This window comes from Westerdykella ornata (genome assembly GCF_010094085.1).
Source record: "Westerdykella ornata strain CBS 379.55 unplaced genomic scaffold EI97scaffold_19, whole genome shotgun sequence".
Lineage (NCBI taxonomy): Eukaryota > Fungi > Ascomycota > Dothideomycetes > Pleosporales > Sporormiaceae > Westerdykella > Westerdykella ornata.
This window is the reverse complement of record NW_022986869.1, coordinates 11,264-33,012: the sequence shown is the minus strand read 5'-3', so window position 1 is coordinate 33,012 and position 21,749 is coordinate 11,264. Positions and strand designations below refer to the sequence as shown.

At 50.6% G+C, this 21,749-nt stretch overlaps 9 protein-coding genes across 9 annotated transcripts; 4 read left to right on the top strand and 5 right to left on the bottom strand.

The window, feature by feature from the left end:
• Positions 1 to 237: 237 nt before the first annotated feature.
• Positions 238 to 1,176, top strand: EI97DRAFT_381415 (HlyIII-domain-containing protein; the record flags this gene model as incomplete). Its single annotated transcript, XM_033795800.1, has 1 exon — positions 238 to 1,176. One exon carries the CDS (start codon positions 238 to 240, stop codon positions 1,174 to 1,176), a length of 939 nt encoding a protein of 312 aa, XP_033651999.1.
• Positions 1,177 to 1,678: 502 nt separating this feature from the next.
• EI97DRAFT_495244 (Lycopene beta-cyclase) lies at positions 1,679 to 3,928 on the top strand (the record flags this gene model as incomplete). The annotated part of the gene is made up of 4 exons (XM_033802420.1): positions 1,679 to 1,701; positions 1,768 to 1,867; positions 1,913 to 2,298; positions 2,355 to 3,928. 4 exons carry the CDS (start codon positions 1,679 to 1,681, stop codon positions 3,619 to 3,621), a joined length of 1,776 nt encoding a protein of 591 aa, XP_033651998.1. The 3' UTR covers positions 3,622 to 3,928.
• Positions 3,929 to 4,071: 143 nt separating this feature from the next.
• EI97DRAFT_435007 (phytoene dehydrogenase) lies at positions 4,072 to 6,353 on the top strand. Its single transcript, XM_033798768.1, has 3 exons — positions 4,072 to 4,316; positions 4,368 to 4,901; positions 4,980 to 6,353. The coding sequence occupies exons 1-3, from the start codon at positions 4,119 to 4,121 to the stop codon at positions 6,021 to 6,023; spliced, it is 1,776 nt and encodes a 591-aa protein (XP_033651997.1). The 5' UTR covers positions 4,072 to 4,118; the 3' UTR covers positions 6,024 to 6,353.
• A 26-nt stretch (positions 6,354 to 6,379) lies between these two features.
• EI97DRAFT_476913 (glycoside hydrolase) lies at positions 6,380 to 7,426 on the bottom strand (the record flags this gene model as incomplete). Its single annotated transcript, XM_033801950.1, has 1 exon — positions 6,380 to 7,426. The coding sequence occupies one exon, from the start codon at positions 7,424 to 7,426 to the stop codon at positions 6,380 to 6,382; it is 1,047 nt and encodes a 348-aa protein (XP_033651996.1).
• A 1,512-nt stretch (positions 7,427 to 8,938) lies between these two features.
• Positions 8,939 to 10,146, bottom strand: EI97DRAFT_460045 (uncharacterized protein; the record flags this gene model as incomplete). Its single annotated transcript, XM_033801069.1, has 4 exons — positions 8,939 to 8,976; positions 9,027 to 9,199; positions 9,250 to 9,323; positions 9,388 to 10,146. 4 exons carry the CDS (start codon positions 10,144 to 10,146, stop codon positions 8,939 to 8,941), a joined length of 1,044 nt encoding a protein of 347 aa, XP_033651995.1.
• A 2,016-nt stretch (positions 10,147 to 12,162) lies between these two features.
• Positions 12,163 to 12,921, bottom strand: EI97DRAFT_99982 (uncharacterized protein). Its single transcript, XM_033803273.1, has 2 exons — positions 12,731 to 12,921; positions 12,163 to 12,670 (listed from the first exon to the last, which is right to left on the bottom strand). The coding sequence occupies exons 1-2, from the start codon at positions 12,812 to 12,814 to the stop codon at positions 12,323 to 12,325; spliced, it is 432 nt and encodes a 143-aa protein (XP_033651994.1). The 5' UTR covers positions 12,815 to 12,921; the 3' UTR covers positions 12,163 to 12,322.
• Positions 12,922 to 16,090: 3,169 nt separating this feature from the next.
• On the bottom strand, positions 16,091 to 16,505 carry EI97DRAFT_99885 (uncharacterized protein). Its single transcript, XM_033803272.1, has one exon. It carries the CDS (start codon positions 16,410 to 16,412, stop codon positions 16,173 to 16,175), a length of 240 nt encoding a protein of 79 aa, XP_033651993.1. The 5' UTR covers positions 16,413 to 16,505; the 3' UTR covers positions 16,091 to 16,172.
• A 236-nt stretch (positions 16,506 to 16,741) lies between these two features.
• EI97DRAFT_495241 (uncharacterized protein) lies at positions 16,742 to 17,957 on the top strand (the record flags this gene model as incomplete). Its single annotated transcript, XM_033802419.1, has 4 exons — positions 16,742 to 16,874; positions 16,927 to 17,162; positions 17,271 to 17,381; positions 17,436 to 17,957. The coding sequence occupies exons 2-4, from the start codon at positions 17,043 to 17,045 to the stop codon at positions 17,955 to 17,957; spliced, it is 753 nt and encodes a 250-aa protein (XP_033651992.1). The 5' UTR covers positions 16,742 to 16,874; positions 16,927 to 17,042.
• Positions 17,958 to 18,391: 434 nt separating this feature from the next.
• On the bottom strand, positions 18,392 to 21,561 carry EI97DRAFT_502590 (uncharacterized protein). Its single transcript, XM_033802755.1, has 2 exons — positions 21,077 to 21,561; positions 18,392 to 21,016 (listed from the first exon to the last, which is right to left on the bottom strand). The coding sequence occupies exons 1-2, from the start codon at positions 21,097 to 21,099 to the stop codon at positions 18,691 to 18,693; spliced, it is 2,349 nt and encodes a 782-aa protein (XP_033651991.1). The 5' UTR covers positions 21,100 to 21,561; the 3' UTR covers positions 18,392 to 18,690.
• Between the last annotated feature and the right edge of the window lie 188 nt (positions 21,562 to 21,749).

The following is a 21,749-nucleotide window of genomic DNA, read 5'->3' as shown; positions in this document are numbered from 1 at the left end:
TTGGCGGTTCTCTGACCCATGCCAGCAGCTCGATAGCCGCCCATGTTCAACAGCGGCTAAAACCCAGCCCCAGCGTTGCCCTCGCCTCCTCGAAGTTGAAACTTGGATCCTACGCTCTTTCCCACAAGCTTCCCGGCACTTCAACGACCACGGAAACGGCGAAACGCGGAGGTTCATATAATGTTGCCTCGCTCTAGGACCCCGATTTTGGAGTCGCAGAGTATCGGAAACGCAGACATGGCCAAGGACGCAACACTGTCGCCCACCTCCAGGAATACGGACTCATCATTCGGAAGCGCCTCGCCCATCTTGGCCAAACATAACAATGACCCGTACTGGCCCACAATTGCAACAAAGGATGAAATTCCCGGCTGGCTGAAAGATAATGACTATATAATCGGAGGACATCCAATGCCGACCTATTCCTACAAACGCTCTTTTCGACTTTGGCGCTGTCTGCACATGGAGACGATGAACATCTGGACCCACCTCATTGGCAGTGGAGCTTTCGTAGCAGCTGGTATCATTTTATACAACCATGCAGTCTCCAGATCCCTCTATCTCAGCGTTGGGGACAAGTTTGCCTTCGGAATCCAAATGACCGCGGGAGCCATTTGTTTCGCACTGAGCACCATTTTTCATACTCTACGAAGCCACTCTTACAACGTTCATCACTTCTGGGGAAGACTGGACATCTTTGGAATCTGCTTGCTCGCACTCGGAGGAGGATCATCGGCAACATATTACGCTTTCTTCTGTTACCCTAAGGTCCAACGCATATACTGGGCGCTCAATGGGTGTGCGGCACTCGGTGCGGCAGTTACCCTGTTTGACACTGGAGGAGGAGGGAATAAGATGCGAGCACTACGAGGCGGCGTCTTCGTCCTGCTTGCGATTACGGCCATGCTTCCGATATTCCATTCCATAGGAAAGCTGGGTTGGGCTCGGGCTTGTGAGCAAATCGGCGCACATTGGTACTTCTCCGAGGCATTAGTGTTGTGCACTGGAGTTTCGATGTTCGTATCGAGAATTCCTGAAAGGCTCAGCCCCGGTACTTTCGACGTGTGGGGTCACTCGCACCAGCTGCATCATATATGCGCCGTGATAGGAACTGCCCTCCATGTCGTTGCGCTGGCAACAAGCTATAGATATCGGCATCACCATCCACGATGTTAATGAATATCTCTCAATGTGGTTAGTGCACAGTGCACAGCATCCACCTCAAGATGCGATAACTTCAAACAGATCCAGTTGGGCAAACGACAAAGAATCGCGACGATACCATCTACGCCATCCGAAACAACAATTTTCAAGCCCCAAAACCCCCACCGTCTGTCCACGAAGAGGGGTTCACCAGGTACCGGCCACCACACACCAAGGTAGGGATGGCGCATCAGGCGAATAACAATGCTTCTCCCGATTATTGCTCTTCTCACCCTTTGTTGCGATCGTACCTTCAAATGATGACGTCCTATATCGATTAAAACGGCCCTTGGCGATCCCGCTAGCACGCTTCCGATGGCGCCCCAATAATAGTCGAATCGTACGCAGCATGTATGGCGTTTCAATGGAGATTCCGAATCTCTTTGAACCCCTTGGACCTGCGGCCGGCTCATTCTCAACACCGCACCGCCGAGTTCACGCCTCCCCAATCATTTCATCGAGCCTTCGCAATATAATGGGCCTCGAATATGTCTTTGTGTATGGCAATTCTAAGACCGTGTCCGAGTCCTTTCAACACCCAACAATGCTGATCATGTAGTGTAGACACCTCAAGTACACCATCCCACCAGCAGTCGCGCTAACTCTCCTGTACCGGCCATTGCTCACCAAGATGGACATCTATAAGCTTGGATTTCTTATCAGCGTACGTGATCTCACATGCCGGTTGTTATCGTCGCTCACATGCCAGGTCGCCGTGATATCAACATTACCATGGGACTCGTATCTGATTCGAAAGAACATCTGGAGCTATCCAAGCCATGTCATTGTTGGCCAGACGTTCTTCAAGATCCCGGTGGAGGAGATCTTCTTCTTCATTGTACAAACTTACAACACCTCACTTTTTTATCTGATTCTCAGCAAACCGACATATCAACCTGTGCTCCTCACGGCCGTGAGGGGTGATGGTCATCCAAACGGCGTGCTGAATCCGGAATGGCGGAATTACCGGGTGGCTGGTCAGTTAGTCTTGGTGGGTATCATTGGCTGGGGCTGGTGCATGGTCCTTTCTGCAGGGCGTGCTACCTATGCCGGTCTAATCATCATTTGGGCAGTTCCATTTCTGGTGTTCTTATGGTAGGGAAACCAGACAAAGTACGCCCACTTCTGCGTCACACTAATCATGGCTGTAGGACTCTTGCGTATCAGTTCATCATCAGCTTACCCCTCTCGAATACACTCGCACCCATTATGCTGCCTACTGTCTACCTTTGGATGGTGGATACTCTAGCCTTGCAACGGGGTACGTGGGTAATAAACCCGGGCACTAAAATGGGAGTCCATCTCTGGGACGGCCTGGAGATAGAAGAGGCGCTTTTCTTCCTCTTGACCAACGTGGTCATAGTGTTCGGTCAGATCGCCTTCGACAGTGCCTTGTCAATTCTCAGCGCCTTCCCCGATCTGTTTCCAGACTCTCCGCCACTGCCATCGCCTGCATTTCTGATGCGGGCCTCGCTGATGCCCGCGTCAAGGTTCGACGAGAACCAAATAGCAGGCTTGCGAGAAGCTGTCCAGCGTCTCGAGAAGAAAAGTCGCAGCTTCTATGTCGCGAGTTCAGCTTTCCAAAGTCAGATCCGTACTGACTTGATTTTGCTCTACTCGTTCTGCAGAGTTGCAGATGACCTTGTGGATGATGCCCGCAACCCAACTGAAGCCCGCACTTGGATTGCGAGGTTGCAAGAGTTTCTCGAACGGGCATATGATGGAAACAGCGAGCAAGCTGCCACGTCCAACTTTATTCGAACGACTTTTCCGAAGGAGACGCAGGCGGCGCTCATCCAAGTGCCCATTAAGAAACTCTCCCGTCAACCCCTGGAAGACCTGCTGCGTGGGTTCGAGATGGACATGTGCTTCTGCCAAGATAAGGACGGCCCCATTCTTGTCGAATCGGACCTGGATATCTATGCGCATCGTGTCGCTGGGACGGTCGCAAACATGTGCTTGGAGCTCATTTTATATGATTACGACACACACGTGAAAGGGGAGGACCGACAGCGTATTATTGAAGCCGGCGATCGCATGGGGGTTGCCCTTCAGTGCGTCAACATCGCTCGGGACATCGCTGTCGATGCGAGCATGGGCCGTGTTTACATCCCGCGCAGTTGGCTTAAGAAAGAAGGCCTCAGTGCGAGCTCGATATTACACAATCCGCATAGGCCAGTTGTGGAGAAGCTCCGGAGCCAGTTACTCAAGAAAGCCTTTGCCCTGCACAAAGGTGCCAAAGACGCAATTGAGGAGCTGCCTGTAGAAGCACGAGGGCCCCGTCGTGTGGCTGTGGAGAGCTACATGGAAATCGGGCGGGTGCTTAGGCGGGAAGGGTACGTGGTCAAGGCGGGCAGAGCCACGGTCCCGAAGCTGAGAAGGTTGCGCGTCGCTTGGAAGTCTCTGAGGTCCCAATGATACAAGTCTTGGGCGGTTTGCAGTGAGTTCGGAAGCCGGAGTGGTGCTCTGTACCTCTTAAGGACGACGAGGTGCTCATGCAGCATTTATTAGGCTTTTTGATAGACCAGGTTACTGATCGAGATTAAAGCAAGCCAAACACTGCCTTAATCTGTGGGAATTTCCGCTCCGTCTTTTGGTGGCGCTATGTAGGTCCTAGTAGTTGGAACGCCCTTTGGTCTTGGAAACATCCACCTGCACCACATTCACCATAGAAGTGGAGTGTTTGCATTATTTTATGTGAGCATCGATCTAAATTGGACTGACGCCGATGGTGAGTCTGTGCACAGACCAAGGCTTCATTCGATCTTATGACACTTTGTCCGACGTCACCATTATTATTTGTGGAACCACTTCGAAGTTGGTCTAGATGGTATGGCAGGCATTTTCGCATAGACTTCCCTGTGGCCACACCATGTATATGTGGTTCCCGTTTCGCGACTCGGCTCTCGTCCGAGATGCTCATCGAGCTGGAGGCACAAATCCCAGAGTGCGAGATGGGCCAGGACCCGTCACCCAGTGTTATCATTGTTGGTGCTGGAGCGGGAGGTTGTGCGACCGCAGCCCGCCTTTCAAAATGTGGCTGGCATGTCACGGTGATCGAGAAGAACGATTTCACAGGCGGCAGGTGCTCATTGATATACAAGGATGGATACGTGAGTATCAAGTGATACGGACAGAACCTTACGCCTACTAATGACATCAAGCGATTTGATCAAGGACCAAGTTTACTCCTTCTTCCCCAGATATTTCACGAGACATTCCGTGATCTGGGAACTACCATGGAAGATGAGGGTATCCAATTGATCAAATGCGACTCTAATTACAAGGTCCATTTCCACGACAACGCCTCCTTCACTCTCTCGACAGATTTGGCCAGAATGAAAGTCGAGGTTGAGAGATACGAAGGCAAAGGCGGCTTTGACCGTTATCTCAGTTTCCTCAAGGAGTCCCATCAACACTACGAACAATCCGTCATTCACGTCTTGCACAAGAATTTCTTCAACTTTTGGAGCATGTTTAGACACCGCTTTCTGCCGCACTTGCTAGCCCTGCACGTGTTTGAGAGCGTCTACGGACGAGCCAGCAAATATTTCTGGACGGAAAGATTAAGAAGAGTTTTCACCTTTGCGAGCATGTATATGGGGATGAGCCCTTTCGATGCCCCCGGCACGTATAGTCTGCTACAGTATACGGAACTAGCAGAGGGGATTTGGTATCCGAAAGGCGGCTTTCATCAGGTAGGTAGTGATCATCTTCCGCTTCCCGGGTCTCCCATCCTCCCGTCCAATCGAATGTGGTATGCTAAGTCGGAGCAGGTTGTCGAAGCGCTCGTCAAAATTGGCAAGCGCGAGGGCGTCGATTTCCGCCTAAATACCGCGGTCTCAAAGATGCTATTGTTAGACGGCCAGAGCCGCGTCGATGGGGTCTTGTTGGACAACTGCGAGGAACTGCGAGCAGATGTCGTTATCTGCAACGCGGATCTAATATACGCCTACAATAACCTCCTCCCCTCGACATCGTACGCGCTGTCGTTGGCGAAGCGCGAGACCTCCTGCTCCAGCATATCCTTCTACTGGGGCCTGGACACCCAGTTCCACGAGCTCTCTGCTCATAATATCTTCCTTGCTGAGTACTACAAGGAAAGCTTCGACAGTATTTTCAAAGCCAAGTTGATCCCGGATGAGCCGAGCTTCTACGTCAATGTACCATCACGCCTCGATCCCAATGCCGCCCCGACCGGAGCAGACGCAGTCACTGTCCTTGTGCCAGTCGGACATATGCTTGACGCTTCGAACACTCACAGGGGAATGTCAGGCGGTAAAGGTGGTTCACAGAGCAGTCAAGACTGGGGACGTATGGTTTCCGCAGCTCGAGATACAGTTCTCAAAACTCTGGAGGCACGTCTGGGAATATCTCTGGGCCCTCACATCGTCAGCGAGACGATCAACACTCCTCCGTCCTGGAGGGAGAGATTTAATCTAGACCGTGGCGCTATTCTTGGCCTTTCGCACTCTTTCTTCAATGTCTTGTCCTTCCGACCTAAGACCCAACATCCCAAGATTAAGAACATGTATTTCGTGGGTGCAAGCACCCACCCTGGTACTGGCGTGCCCATCGTACTCGCAGGTGCCAAACTTGTGAGCGAACAGGTGTTGCGCCATTGGAACAAGAATGTGCCATGGGAGGCAAGCGAAGATGTTCCAGACAATGTCAGTCAGTTAGACAAAACGCAGTGGATTCCGTGGCTTGAATGGTGGAATTGGCTCACTGCGCTTTTCTTGATTGTTTTGGCATGGACGCTGAGTGTCGCCTTTGCAGAGTGGGCTCCGAGTGTGGTGGAGTGGGCTGGGGATTGGTGAGTTCGTTTCAATCCTCTGATTTGATCAGATCATGTTTCTGAAACGGCGGAATATTCTCAAGCGGTTATAGAGCAAGGGGTCCAATTCTATTAACGTTCTGATAGTGTGGGGTGGATTTCTTGATTCATTTTCGAGTCAAGCGCACTTCACCATGGAACCCGTGTTCCCCAGTGTAGATGTGAGGAGGAACCATGAGGTTGAGGATTTGGAGATGATTGCTCGAGAACTAGTGGAGTCTGAATGTTACTATCAGAGCGTTATATGGGTTACCCAACTTCTAGCGACATATCTTGAGCGAAATTGCATTCACTGCATAGTGCAGCTCCAACCGAGCGTCTGGCTACGCGTCCGGTGGACTAACATGCCGGATTCTTGTGTTCGGCCAACCCCAGCCTCCACGGGAGGGAATTATAGCTCACATCAACCGTTGGATCGACGCCCTGGTACAAGTATCTCATCTTACACGGATCAATGGACAGTGTCTGGTCATGACTTGTTCTGATGAGCTCGCCATGGCTGATGCTCTTGGTCCATTGTTTACCCGTAAACTTGACGTTGCTAGCGCCGAGGAAGGGGTTGCTTTCCTTATCCGCAAGTGGTTTCCAGGGGCCGGCAATATCTGTCGATGTCCACGAACGGAAATAGCGACCCGTGCTGCCGATGCATTCCACGAGAAGCAGATATTTCCCACTAGCGTACCTGTAGATGTTCGACGCTTCAAACATGTCTTCCTTTCTCTTCTCTTCCATGGCGATGACGGGCTCGCTCATGCCGTTGGGGAACTGGGAAACAGGCGTCTGGGAGCGGTAGAGACGTCCATTATCATCCGAGGAGAAGAGATGACAGTTCTTGTCGTCGCAAATGACCCACATATCCACCCAGTATCCACCAGTAAGCCGATCTTCGATTGTCTTTGGTGTGCCGTTATAGAAGGTCTTCGGCGCAGTCCATCCCTTGGGGTTGCTGATGTCCGGGTTCGTTGAGTATGCTGCATTCCCGTTTTGGTAGACGAGATACCATAGCTTCTGAGGTGCGAAGTAGAATACTTCAGGCGCTGCGCGATATCCAGTGCCAATGCTGGATTGGTCCAGATAGTAGAATGGGGCTTTGCCAGCGTCCTTGAAGTTGGTGAAGTTGAAGTACACTAGATTGTATCCCTCATCTTTGGCAGTGCTTGCGAAGACATGGTACACATTGTCTTTCAGGATGATCGAGGGATCTTTGATGCCGGCAATTCCGCGACCGTCATTCTTGGGGCCGACAAGAGCATCCGTTGAGGTCCACTCGAACTTGCTGGGGAAGACCGACGCCTGCCTGGAATCGAGGAAATCGGCCGCCTTGGGCAGTGCCAGCCCTGGGACGACGGCCGCACCAAGTAGCGCAAGGTGCTTGAGGTTTGTCATGTTGCAAGGAATGAGCTCCCGGTTGAGCCGTATCTGTCCCTGGGACCATTCTGTCCATGATATTTAAAGGTTCTGAGACAAGGGGAGACGTCGTGAGAGTTGTATGCCGAAATTTGAAGCCGTCGACCCAGGCCCAGGCACCAAAATGATACTCCATATATTGCGCAATAAGTGCTCGGTTGTTTCAGCCAACTCTGTTCTGTTCTCCGTCAAAGCCATGGATATTAACAGGGAGGGGCATCTTCAGATCTGTTGATCTGCGGCTCGGTTCCAGGAGAAGAGACGGTGGTTAATATGAGGAATTGATGATTCCGGGTTTATGCTTAATGACTTCCCTCGCTCTCAGGAGGTCGAATAGCCTTCCACCAATAGGATTCTCAGGAGTTCTACTGACGAGGCAAACGAACCAAGATTTTAAGTTCTCGAATATCGACTGGAACGAGATTGTTCGGACGTTCTTAGGTGAAACTACTGGCATATTTGGTCTTCATCACTATGCGCTGCGTCGTTGGATCAACTTAGTCCTAGAGCGACGCAATACGAGGTATGGTTGAGCTCTAGGTATCGATTATTCCCCTATGCGTCCTAGACGGTCAACCTGAACAGTAGAATAAGATTAGTAGCATTATTTTCACACTATGGTCGAACTTCTAAAGTGCGACAAACTCGGAACTCCTCACAATCTCGGCCTTTCTGTTTATCTTTAGAGGAAACGACGTTCAATGCCAAATCGAATCTACCGAAATTGGCGCAACACGATAGCGACAATGATTGACTATCAGGGTTCATGCGACAGCGTGAAGGGAAGTTTGGATTGAAAACAATCTTAAGATACAGCTGATAGATTGTTAGGTTGTAGAAGCGGCTTCCCTAGGTGATTTGAACCGGTTCTCCGGCGAGAAGCCAGGGGTATCGGATTTCGCCACATATGATGGGAGAAACCTCTACGCCCTACAGTGTTTTATGCCAGACGCATAATAGACGATCCGAACAGACCTAATCAGCATCTTTGGCCAAGCATTACCTTCCTCGAACATACGATTACACATTTCAAGCATTATAGGCGGTACAACAGTCTTGCCTTGTGTCCCAGCGTGAGATTCACACTTTTGGTATACGTCGAGCAGCCTTCCTGCGTTAGTTGAGCCGGCTTTTATAGCATCCATTTTCAACAGGGTGTCGAATCCGTCTAACAAATGTGTGCGAAAGTAGCACCGAACGAGTTAATCATCTTGCGACTTTCGAAGCCATCGTATGAATCCGATGTGGTTGTGCCATACGTATGGAGCGTGGTGAGGCTCTCTGAAAAGGACTGGTGTTGGTCAAAATTCGTTTGCAATAACTGTACGCCAGGTACGGACTTGAGGGACGATGATTTCCTCGAGGTGGTAATAATGCATGACCCACAATACGAAGCTGTAGACATGTATATCTCCAATTTGATTCTACACTGACCCTAGGCTGCTTCGTAATCGGATCCTACAATATCTAAAATGCGAATCCGCTGTTCGCTTAGAACAAGGTACGATTCCCTGGAAGAACATCTAGCCCTGTGATCACGTTAGATTGCGCACACCAGCGGAAGCTGTTGAAGACTTACATCCGTCGACATCTTCATCTACAACCCGCGGTACAGTGCATTTCATTGCCTCCTCTGTGCTTTGTACCTCTAGAACATTACAGGTATCTCCCGTGCAGCGGGCATCCATGGCACGTTGCAGAGAATCGCCTTTCCAACCAAAGACGTAGTCGCCATGATTCGAATATCCATGACTTCTACTATTAGCAATGTGGAGGTACCAATCGAGAAACCCATAACTCACGTGTCGCCGGTGCTCCAGACAAAAGGTTGGGAGCCATCCTCAGGCCATAAATCTTTGTGATTGAATTGTCGTGTCTGTCCCATCTGTCAGCGAATAACAGCAATCTTGGCCATTGGTAATGAAAGAATCACAACTCACATCCCACTGTACCTCGTACATCACTTGTGGTATCACCACAGGATGGCTTGGGGGACAGGTTCCCGTTGGCCCGACATCGTTCGCCTTGGCCCCTATTGCATACGCAACATGGCTCATATGGTCTGGACTATCAAGGTTGACGCCATCCCAGCACGTAGGGAATGTGACAACGGTCCGTATCCCACCTTCGCAAAATCCGGTAGGCATCGACTGCGCGTCCGGCGCTCCGCAGTTGATGTGACTCATCTCACCCTCTGCTGGCATGCAGCGATGGCAAACCTTTCTTTCTGGTCCGGGACCTGTTCCAGCTGCATCGCCGACGAGCATTCGGAACCCGGGTTTGAAAGCCGTCACTTGCGTCTTGTTTGTAGCACCGCCCTGCGGGATATAATACACCGTGATTCCCCCGTTGCCTTTCAGATACAATCCTGGAGCTTGGGGGACGCGTTTGAAGGTACCGTTGCGGGCACGAAAATAGAGAACAGCCGTCCAGTAGTTTGAAAAGTCTTCCGAAAACGTGCAGCTTGTACAAGTGGAGAGCGAGGGGAGGTCGTGTGCTGGGTGGACCATCGATGGCCTCAGAGAATTACCGCCAACGAGTTGGTGAAGATGTGGAGAAGGCACCATCCCCGGGTTGACCAGTGGGTCAATGCGGTCGTGAACGAGCTGCGAGCATTGGAATCGAAGCATGGGGTACAAGGCATTCTGACCGTGGCTATTCTCCGCAAGGAGAGCCAACAGGAATACTTTCCACAGCATGACTGGTGGCTTGAGGCTGCTGAAGCTTGCGGACGCGTTCAGTGAATTAGTCCATTCGAAGGGGATATAAGGTCCCACCGTTGTCGAGAACGCGCCCCTCCTTGATGCATATGTGGGGCCTTGTTCTTCGAACGGGACAATGAATCCTATATTATTTTCATACCGTTTCTTATCAGCTGCAGTTCGCGAAGCATAACGATCCAGGTGGCCGGTATAAGTTGTCATCAAGACGAGTAAGCGGGGCTCGGGAATTCTTCTCAGAAGTTTGCGGCCAGGATTAGGAAGATTTAGCAATGAGAGCCCCATAATCACAGCATCCCCGAAACGACTTACGCGCGTATCGCTTCTCGACTACTATAGATCAATACGCATGGTCTGACCAAAAGGAGTGAAAAAGCATTCTACCTATGTAATAAGGCATCTGATTCACGCCTTTCTCTCTAGTTCAGAAACCAGCCAATCCTCTCCTGCGGGATATCAGGAGCGTAATGCTGGCACTTCCAGGTGTACCATATCTGTCTCTCCACCCAGCACATGTTTTGATTTTCCCGGACGAGGCTTATGAGACGTGCTTCCGAAAAAGAGGGTTAGCTGGCAAATTTGCTTAGTGGAGGCCGTGTAAGGGTACCCAGGCTGCGAAGCTTGACGAAGAAATTTTCAAGGTGCCTTAGAGATGGACGCTGAACTGATGTTAAAGGAGAGGCTTTATATACCGCATGCTCAAGTTTATCGGGCACTGGACGGCCGAGCATCTAACTAGAGACGACGTGGCCTACCATTGCTTGCGCAGAGATCATCCGGCAGAGGAACTGGATCACTATATGGTAGCACTGCAGCCTCGAACTGCACGCTTGCGCGGGGACGCGAGGGTCCGGCCAGGCGGGGATTGGGGCACCGAGGGGACGGGAGGGGAGGCGGAGGGGGTTTCGTTCGTTTGCGGTACTTGTAGTCAATCTTATCATGCCAATTGCGAGTTGCCTATTGATTTGACTTTCGGTTCCGGTCGTTTTGGGTTGGAGTTCACATCGGGGGGATGGCTCGGATCTATTGTATGCGTTAATCCGCAACTCCTTAGCATTTAGCGGTGCATCTTAGTACTTACCTAAAAATATATAGAGCCTTAGATAATAACTAAACTACGCAAGAACTCTATATATTACAATTTAATGCGTTAAATTAAAGCTAAAGCTGCAGTAAGTATAGCCTAATTTAGCAATTTTATAGTATAGCAGTTCTAACTATAAAAGTAATAGCTTGCCTATATAGAATTTCTGCCCTACCTACAATAACTAAGCACCTTTTTCTACCTGTTATAAGCACCTTGTTAGATTTGATGGTATCTGAAGATGTCACGGTGACAGAAAGGTTGATTGAAGATAGGTTGACTGATTGTATTCAGGTGTGTGCTTGTGTGGGTGAGGCTGGGCCTGACACCGGTTTTGATGTTCCTTCTCTGGGCACCAAGGCTGCATAGGGCACTAGCCACTGCAGAATCACTAGCCACATATCCTCAGACAGTATCGGTACATACAGTTTCTCCCAGTCCTCCTCTCCAGTCCCAGATAGGATATCCATAAACTGGCTTACCATCTGACATGCACGCTGTGAGTGGAACTTACGATTCCATTTTGTCTGGAGCTCTGCCTGGCGGTTGACAAAACGGGACACCCATTTCTCGCCGACTGGCTGAGGAGGAGATTCTTGGCCATGTACGGTGAGTAGATTGTCTGCCATTCATCGTACGTCGATAATCGGAGGTGGAAATCCGCATCGGTCGAGGTCTAGGATCCAATCTACTAGGGCCTGCTCCTCTGTAGGGTTGTCAGATGGTAAGCCAGTTTATGGACATCCCATCTGGGACTGGAGAGGAGGACTAGGAGAAGGTATCTGTACCGGTACTATCTGAGGACATGTGGCTAGTGATTCTGCAGTGGCTAGTGCCCTGCACAGCCTTGGTGCCCAGAGAAGGAACATCAAAACCGGTGTCAGGCCTCAGCCTCACACACACAGGAGCACACACCTGAATACAATCAGTCAACCCATCTTCATTCAATCTTTCTGTCACCGTGACATCTTCAGATACCATCAAATCTGACAACTAATGGGAGCTTATGATTGCAAGACGACAGTGTTATTCATGATAGTGTCGATAACAAGTATTTTTTAGCTATCCGCCCTACCCCCTCATACTAACATCAGAGGGAGCACAGCTACCATCATGAGGAAGTAGTTGAAGCATGGCGGCATATTCCAATCTATCGTTAGCGTCCTGCTTGTTTGTGTTCTCATCCTGCAGTTGCACGATAGTCTCCTTAAGTTCGCTGATTTTTGCCTCAAGCTTGCGAAGTATCCTTAATAAATCCTTCTTGCTACTGTACTGATCTGCATGGAACAGCTGAAGATTGATATATGCTCGTCGATATTTGGCTTGGAGGAGGACAGCTTGCTGGTCTTTGGCACTAACTTCATTGAGTAAATGTCGGGAGGACGAGGCAAAGACGCAGCAACGGTCGCACTGTTTAGCCTAGAAAACGAATTAGTGGACAGTATACAGTCATATTTCATATATTCAGATTTGCCGCACGCTCAAGTTCGTCCATCTTCGCTTTGTTTTTGGGTTCCGGTCTGTGTAGTAGAGGTTAGGGGGGAGGGGGGACGACCTGTTCATCTATCCCTCAAGGACTAGGAACGTTAGACTATATAAGTTAGCTGCTAGCCTGGTATTAGAATGCATGCGGCATAGATGCTTCAGATTAAGCGCTGAGGCTTTTCTGGTATAGAAGGATGCCTTAGATCTGTGATCGGCTCCCGTTGCTAAACGCTGCACCTTCTGTTTAAAACCATTTATGGGAAACAAGGTGAGGTTATAACACTGCACAGCCATGCATGCGGCATTAAGCGCTGAGGTTTGTGAAAGGCGCAGCATTTCCAGTGGGCTCTCTATATAGCTTCCAATTATTGCTAGGACTAAGGATACCGATGTAATTAATTTTTCAGCCCGTATCGATGATGAGACAGCTTATCAAGCCTACTTTCATCGGGCTGGAATTCGCCGTTGAGAAAATCAATACTGTGGCTACTCTCTCGGATTGCACGCCGTGCATACCTATAGAGACAGGCAAACCTCTCTGGAACGACCAGTTCCGGTTACAGTCGCTAGCCTGAGCAGTCGCTGCTTTAGCCTGAGCTGAAGGTGAGTCGCTCCGAGAGACGCCTGATCTGAGCCTGAGTACATATTGGAAAGGTCCAAAATTGGACCTGCACAGCCCCTGAGCATGAATGAAGGGGCCTGTTTAGGGCACTCGACACTCGGCTATACTTTCCTAGTCACGTGCAGCTATGTTTCGGCCAAGGTTGCTGCCTTCGGCTAAGCCACCTCCATCAACCATCCGTCTCTCGTCGCCCAAACCTCACCTTCTCTTACTACCATCAACGTATTCAAAGCCTTGCAGAGGTAAGAAGGCAGTGGAGTTTATGACCTATGTCTTACTTTTGTACGCACCCTCGACGTTTATCCAGATCATTAGTAAATATAGCTAGGTCCTGGTTGTTTCCCTCTATGTTCGACAGTACAGCAAAAACTGACATGTTGGGTAGGACTCGAGCCATGTCTGGGTGGCAGAAATCAGCCTACATCTCTAGTGACGAGCTGAGTGACAGCCTTAGCAGAGAGTGCAATTTCCGTACTCTCACCGCCGAACCCATGACTTTGGCCTGGTCCACGCACAGTGAGACTGGATTGGATCGGCCTGGAATTGAGGATGTGTTGGATGAGGGTATATTCATGCGAAGATAGACTCTTAGAGCATTGAACAACTCGACCTGCTGAGACAGGAGCCAACACCCATGCACCCGAAGAGGAGCTCGAGCCGCCGGAGAGGCGTGGTATTACGGCATGCTACGCTTGTTAGTCGGCAAGAGAGGGGATATGACGTGGTCTCTGTGCTAACGGGGCGCTGACAGTGAGTGGAACGATCAAATTCGACTCTCAAACACGGCGCCGCCATGACCTTGTGAGCGGCTTAGGATTCATATAGGAGTGGGGCAACTTCATGCGTAGGCGTCATACGAAGATAATTGGAGTGTATTAGGCATGGATTCAAGGAAGAGCTGGGATCCGATGGTGATAAGGTGGCTGAATTTGATAGTAGAACTAGGTGGCGGAGATTCATGCATACCGGAACAACTGCAACTTTGAGTTTGACGAAGCCGGCCATTCCCTAGATATTGTGGAAAACCTTGACGAAGCGTGTCCAGACCAATTTCCCGTACGGCCCTCAGTCAAGAGGCGCAGCTTCCAGGCACACTTCACTCGGTGTTCCGGAAGGTGTTAGCGGCAACGTCCCGTATTCGGGATCGCAGGATGCATTTATGCAGACCACGGTCACGGAGAAAGATGGCCCCAATTATGGCACTCTTCCGGCGGAGCTAGCGGCAGACAGTTCATACTTATTGGAGGGAGGCTTGTACTTGGATGGCACGGGGATTTGGAGATGACTGGAAGGTGACGGCGGTATATCAAGCTGCCCGCCCTAGATGAAGGTGAAGCCCTCACCATCTGCATCTCCGATAACAGCTAGAACACCGGTTAGTTCGCTCGCTCGCTCAGCCGACGGCAGCAACATGTGCGAGCGAGATGCGCCGTTGGTCGCCGCCGATGGCGACATATTCTACTTTGTCAGCCACTGCAGCTGTCAGTCACAGCCACAGTCAATTCGCCATGGCCGCGCGCCGCTGACAAGTCACTTTCTGCAGACAAATACCCCGTCTAGGTCTCGTGGGGATCACTGGCGCGTCTCTGTGACCGACGCCGACCTCCGCCTTCTCCACCCTCCCTATCGATCCCCCACCGCCCTCGCTCCGCAATGGCGGCTATATGGAGGACCTTAAGAGCCGCGAGTAGTTGTGCCGTGTGTTTGGCATTATGGACTTACGCAAGCAAGCGCACCTGGTCCTGGTAGGCGAGAGGGAGTAGGAGGTGGGTGCTGAGGCGTGTAGCGTGCTCGCGGATTGGGTTGGCCAGGTTAACTCCCGAGGCCATTGCGTCGCCATAGCTCCCCAGTCGCAGCGGGCGCCGGGCATGGGTGCTGGCTGTTCAGCTGACGTCTCGAGTGGGCGTTTGCGTGCTATAATTTGCGTTGATTCCAAAATTTGGGATTCTCACTGTTGCCGTCTTTTTGCACAAATTCATGATGATGTAACTTACCAACAGTGGCTGATATATCTGTGACCGTGCGAAGCCTTTCGTTGCACTGGTATGTGTGAATTTGAGATGCTAAGGTGCCTCCCTGCGTAGCGAGACAACCGGTGTGGCGAGACAAATGAGGGGTACTTTGACTTTGAGCGACTAGATATGCGCACAACGAATATTGCTATAACTCTACGAAAATAATCTGCTGTAGCTAATTCTGAATGTCTATAATCCACTCCTCCCCAAAAATTACATTTGCATCGTCGTCTCCGAGCCTGATTTGCGCAGCGCCTTCTTTCATGGCCTGACACACTTCCCTCCCCACAGCGCCAACCTCAAGTCCTTATTGCTCCAAAATTTTGTAGAATAGGCTTATCCTACTCTCACAACCTCCCTCTGATACCAGGAAGTCATTATTAGCCCTAGGTGCGCTGCGGTGTGCAGTTTCACGCAGCGCCGCCCCGTCGTCGATTGGTACGTCTAGCAGAAGCGAACCACCGATCCAGGCTAATGCGAGATGACCCCATATATCTTACCTCATGCACACTGGTGGGTATTTTATTGTAAGTTATGCGGCTGTGCGAGCTGTCACAAGCGTTCAGATTATCGGTAAATCCGACTTAGGATTGGGAGCAGTAATAAGACATGGCCTGGTGCTTGTTTAGTCAGCCAACGCGCTTCTAGCGGCGAAACCAGCAATCTCACACACCTCGAGATGCAGTCCAACGCACAGTGATACCTACTTTGGGATGTAGAGCCATACTATAGCGCCGTTCCCGAGTGCCGAGATCTGTCTTTGACCCTTCCGCTGACCAATGGAACGACCTGATTGAGCTCACCACGTCCTCATGCTTCTCGAGTCGGCGTGCCGATTCCTAGACCAAGCCGCAGCGAGCTTTTGTCCCAGCTCGTTGAAGGGGAATACAATGTGATGGGAAGGATACAAGCTAAGATAGAGCGCGGTGGGCCTGGAAATCGAAGCCTGCGCTTCAGCATGTGGGTTCAACCGAACGTTATGGCAAAACACCGTCGTTGCAAGCGCATACGAAGGTGGAAAGTCCTTGCATGCTTTCATGATACAGATGTCGTATGGTCAAACAGCCAGCTCCTTACATGTGCACTGCAATCTCTAGGGTCGAAGAGAGGTGCTTCTGGGTTGTTCATGTTCGTGAGGGATGAGTACTGGCAGAGCTGTGGTGGTGGTGGTGGTGGTCATGCATGGCAAGACCCTGCACGATTCACGAACTGCATACAGCACTCTTCCATCCCTTGTTTCTACAAACTGTCGCCTCCGGCGCAACGTCCTGGCCGGAGCGGCTCGGCCATCCTCCCTGCTAGCGTCACCAACGTGTTCGTCTCTTCAGTTTGGTGCATTGCAAAATCGCCTTCGGCTAACCACATATGTCAGCCTTACCGCGCCACACTGTAGGCTGTACCATTGCCCACCCTCAGCTGAATTTGTTCAGCCTTCTTGCAAATGCACTACGGAATCATCTCACAGCACTGGCATTGTCCTGACTTTCGATGCGATCTTTCAGTAAGGCTCACCGTCCCTATTTACTTGTATGCGCGCTAACATTCCGAGCGAGGACCGACGTTCTCAGACGACCGAGTTGCCATGTTTCTCTCCTCAGCTAGGCTGCCGCGTTGAGCCTCCGAAACCCTATTCCTACTATATGTGTCTGGCACAGCTTCCTGCGTAGCAATGCGTCTTTTGCTACGCAGCAACACTGGAAAGTTTACCCTCACGAAAGACTTAATTGGCGACGATTCAATCCCTCCCTATACCATACTTTCGCACACATGGGGACCAGATGAGGAGGAGGTCACCTTCAACGACCTAACAAATGGCACTGGGGAAGAGAAGCTTAGATACGAGAAGATCCGGTTCTATGAAGAACAAGCTAGACAGGATGGCTTACAATACTTTTAGATTAACACCTATTATATCAAGGAGGAGAACGACGCCGAAATCTCACGCTCTATCAACTCCATGTTTCGCTGGTACCGCAATGCGACTCGATGCTACGTATATTTATCGGATGTGTCCACATCCTCCTTTACGTCGAACAGGAGAAAGAAGTTGACGAAGCCATAGGAATCAGATTTCTGGAAAAGCAGATGGTTTACTCGGGGCTGGACGCTCCAAAAGCTCCTCGCCCCAGCTTCGGTCGAATTCTTCTCCAGGGAACGCCAGCGACTGGGTGACAAGAGTTCTCTAAGGCAACAAATCTACGAGATAACTAATATCTCTCACGCTGCGCTTCAAGGATACCCTTTATCTCAATCCAGCGTCGAGGAGCGATTGCGGTGGACGGAACACCGCCGGACCAAGCTAGAAGAAGATAAAGCGTACTCATTACTAGGGATTTTCGACGTCTACATACTCCCTACTTATGGCGAGGGGATGGCGAGCGCACTCGCTCGGCTCCTGGACGGGTTCCACAAGGTGCAGAAATGTATCAAAGACTTACGTCTCACTGATCCCCGTGATGACAAGAACCGTATCGAGAACACAAAGGGCGGACTGCTGGAGGGCTCGTACCGCTGGATCCTCGGAAACTCCGCCTTCCGACGATGGCGCGATGACCAGCAGAGCCGACTGCAAGCATTGCTATGACACAGTCCGTTGCGATCCAGATAGTTCTTCGCGATGCAGCTGGCTTTGTCGAGTGAGTAACGACATCGCTCTTCTCAGCATCGACTGGTGCGACGGCTGGAACAGGGACAATGCTGTACGGGTCCTGAGAAGGCGGTGCGGTGAAGCAGTGTGCAATCGTTCATAGTCACGATCGTATTGTGAGGGATCGACTTCCAGCCCTCCAGCATGGCTTTGCTTCCATTGTTCTTGGGACATGGCTTTGCTCGGAGTTGAAAACACGGTAGGAAGGAGTGAAAGTGGGGTTGGGCATCTTATCCCTCAGCTCTCAGCTCAGCTCGTTGTGCATATCCAATTAGTTCTCGTCGCTAGCGAAAGGCATGAATAACGTGTTCCACCACCAAGCGCCCGCTCAACACTAGAGGCGGAGAGGCTGAGCATGCATGCAATTACCAACGCAAAAGCCTTTTTAGCTATTAACTATTCTACTTTACTTAAAAACTAATCGCTTAAATTCCTAGTTCGTCACTATTTACTGAACGATCTTGTGACAGACTTCTAAACATTTGAAAATTCGCGTCAGCAGATGTCGCCGAGCAGGCTCTACAGCGCCCTAGTCAATAGGAGAACTTTTGAGTCAAGCTATAGCCTAAGAGAGTTTAATAGGTTCAGAACTATGCGGCGTCTATAGAGGATCGAGATTCCTTACTAGCTCAAATAGTTGAGCCCTGAATTGGACCAAGGTTATAACTATTCAACTCTTGTACTCTTTCATCCCAAAGATGCTGACAACGCGGGTAAGTCTTGCTTCGTTTCTCTTTCGGCGGGCTAGCTTCGAAACGCAACCTCGATTCCCCTTTATTTTCAGCCAGACCTTCGGGTCCGCGCCGTGCTGGAGAAAGAGCCCAAAGATTTCCGTGTAATCAAAGTTGCTTTGTTCTGTCTTCATACATATCACTTCCCAGGTGGAAAAGGAGCCTTGTATTCCGAAGTTGACTATTGCATTGTCAAACTTCATGTTCGGGTCCGCGCCTCGTTCTAAAACTAGTTTGATAATCCCAATGTGCGGATTTTTCTTGAAGACGTATTTGAACCGTTCAAAGGAGGGATCCTTATCCGAAGTCGGTGTTGGTTTGAACAAACTGTACAGGTGTACTGCCACAAATAGAAGATTCGTTATATTTCGTTGGATTTGCGGATCCAGAGGCTCTGACAGGGCCGACTCGACGTACGACCATAGCTGGCATTGGACTGCCAGATGAACAAAGTCACGATTGTACTCGCAAGCCATCCATCCAGCGGACCAGTGGCGGGAATAGCCTTCGGCTCTGACTCTCTTTGTTGCAGCGGCGTCCAAATCTTTGAGCAGAGAGAGTTGGGGTCCTGCACCAGCCTTCTCAGCCCGGACCGCGTACTCGATAATAGTCGCGACTTTATCCAAAAATCTGTTACGAGACGCGCTATCGCAGACGAGTGGTGACGAACTAATTTTGAACATTGCAAGTTGGGCGTTGCACAGCCTAACATCTGGGTAGAATTTTGGGCCAGTCATTGCGACAAATTCAATCCACACCTCTGGGCGATCGAAATAATCTTTGACCGTCCGGTGAAGATAACCAATTTGTGCGTCGGGCAAGTACGAGGTGCACCCTCGACTTGCTTCAATAAGGCCTTTGCAACAGCCGTTGAGTCGTCTTCTCATAATTTCGGCCTGCGCAGTGGCTTGCCGTAATGGAATGGTGGCGACAGGGATTCTGAGCGCCAGTTCCGGATCCTCTTCATCGGCAAACGACATTATCAACAGAGTCATCGGATCCAACGAAGATCTAAGAATCTGTAGAATCTGAGATGTGCGTGCCTTCTGCTGCGGGTTGAGGTTGGAAAGGACAGCCCAAAACAGAGACTCGAGATCCTGAGGTAGCGAATCCAATCGCTCCTCAAGGTCCGTTAGGCGCTCTCCGTCTCGCAATCCCTCGAGGAGAGAATCTGTCACCAATGACACCCATATAAAGACGCCCTTTGATTTTTGTGTTACGTTCTCTATGAGACGGTCGGCAAACTCGGGGTCGAGCATGTGGAGCTGGTTGAAGCCGGGATTAGCGAGGAACCGGGCACGCACGTAGTGCCGAATATCCTGTGATGTGAGGTCCTCAACTCTCAAACTGGGCCTTTGACGAAATCCATCCTCGAAGACGTTCCACGGCCGGCTGGAGACACAGATCTTCACATTTGGATCTAGGAAGCTCTGGACCAGCTCCACTAGCTCGTCGTGGTTGCCATTGAATTCGTCAAGGCCGTCAACCAAAAAGAACAGCCTCATCGTCTTGCCAGCTTCTTTGATGAGGGGCCTGAAGGCGGTTACCAGCTCTTTCCACGTCCACGGCGCTGCCCAGGCTGTTTTGTGACCGAAGAGAACATATGTTTCCAACCTGTTAGGAAACACAGCAGGGAGCAGGTCAGGTGCCTGCTGAAGGGCAGAGTGCAAAAGCGTCCTTGCGAATCCTTCCTGTGACATCTGCATAGTTGCGCCGGCGTGCCAGAAGTAGAAGCTAGAAACTATCAGCTTCTTGTCGGCCGCCCATTTCCTGAGCAGAGCTTGAGTACGATTATCTTTGTAGACGAACTTGAGAAGAGTCGATTTCCCAGCAGCCGGCTTCCCGGTGATCCAGTAGAGGGACTCATTGTTTGTCAGCCATTCGACAAAGTTGGACCAGATAGGACTTTCAGGAGGACGGAAGATCCATTCAAAAGTCTTGGCGTGCGCATCTGAGATCTTCTCATAGCGATAGTCCATCCCTCTGAATTGCAACTCGAGAAGAAGTCGCTGGCTGAAGCTCTCGATATCTCCGGTTTCGAGATTGTCTTTCATGTTCAGTGCAGGTAGCTGGGCTGAGTCTCCCGCTCGTTTCTTCTCGCTGTATGTTTCGTTCAAGCTTGCAAGAACTTGCCGCTTCCATTCGCGATCCAACATGCTGACTTGGTCGAGATAATGCCGAACTGCTGATTGGGTCTCCTTCACGGTGGTGACAAGTTTCTCGTTCTTGGAGGATTGTCTTCGCTGCAACGAAAATACCTCCTCGCTACGACGAAGTGAGCACTTCCTCTCTCGTTGGAGATCTTCAGAGGACGGAAGATCTTACCGCACGGACACAAGGGTATGCATAGATATCTGTGTCCGGAAGCTATCAAGGGTCTTCTTTAAAGACTCGATCTCGGATTCGCTCCACACAGTTCGTAAAGCCTGGACAAAACTCGCCCAAGCCTGGTTTCTGCTCCCGCTCTTCAGACGCTTCAGAGCAGCGAAGAGCTCCTCCGCGACCTGATTGCACTCTCTGCACAGTCTTGCGACAACTCAGTCGTTGGCAGACATGGTTGCCTCATTCAATCCGGAGAGCTCAAGTTGAATCCGGTCGTTGATGCCTACAAGGCTTTCGTTAAGGTCTTCAAGGTCATCGTAGTCATCGCCGCCCCTGCGATTCTCCTGCTTCGCCCTATAGATTTTGATCGTGCCCCAGATGAGCTTGCTGGAGAAATCCACAAACTGAACAACGGCGCTCGCGACACCGACTGCTGATGATGGGTCCATCAATTATCACAGCTTGTTGATGAATCTCGAGGAGTGGTAAGACACATTGCGAGAAACTGGTTGGGCTGAAGATGAAGCCACATTATTGGCGCTAACCCTTTGCTGCGTTCCCTGGAGGCTGCCCATTGGTCCATAGCCTTTGTCCGCGACATTTCAGCTCCAAGCCACACCAGCATGTGTTGCCAATGAGCAGCGGTAAATACGCGCCGCCGTGTCCCAATACAAGT

Coding starts and splice junctions, on each gene's coding strand:
- EI97DRAFT_435007 (XM_033798768.1), top strand. CDS start 4,119: ATGCTCATCGAGCTGGAGGCACAAATCCCAGAGTGCGAGATGGGCCAG. Junction 4,317..4,367: donor TGATATACAAGGATGGATAC/GTGAGTATCAAG, acceptor AATGACATCAAG/CGATTTGATCAAGGACCAAG. Junction 4,902..4,979: donor CGAAAGGCGGCTTTCATCAG/GTAGGTAGTGAT, acceptor AAGTCGGAGCAG/GTTGTCGAAGCGCTCGTCAA.
- EI97DRAFT_99982 (XM_033803273.1), bottom strand. CDS start 12,814: ATGAACAGGTCGTCCCCCCTCCCCCCTAACCTCTACTACACAGACCGG. Junction 12,671..12,730: donor GAAGATGGACGAACTTGAGC/GTGCGGCAAATC, acceptor TTCGTTTTCTAG/GCTAAACAGTGCGACCGTTG.
- EI97DRAFT_99885 (XM_033803272.1), bottom strand. CDS start 16,412: ATGAAAGCATGCAAGGACTTTCCACCTTCGTATGCGCTTGCAACGACG.
- EI97DRAFT_502590 (XM_033802755.1), bottom strand. CDS start 21,099: ATGCATACCCTTGTGTCCGTGCG. Junction 21,017..21,076: donor CATACCCTTGTGTCCGTGCG/GTAAGATCTTCC, acceptor ACTTCGTCGTAG/CGAGGAGGTATTTTCGTTGC.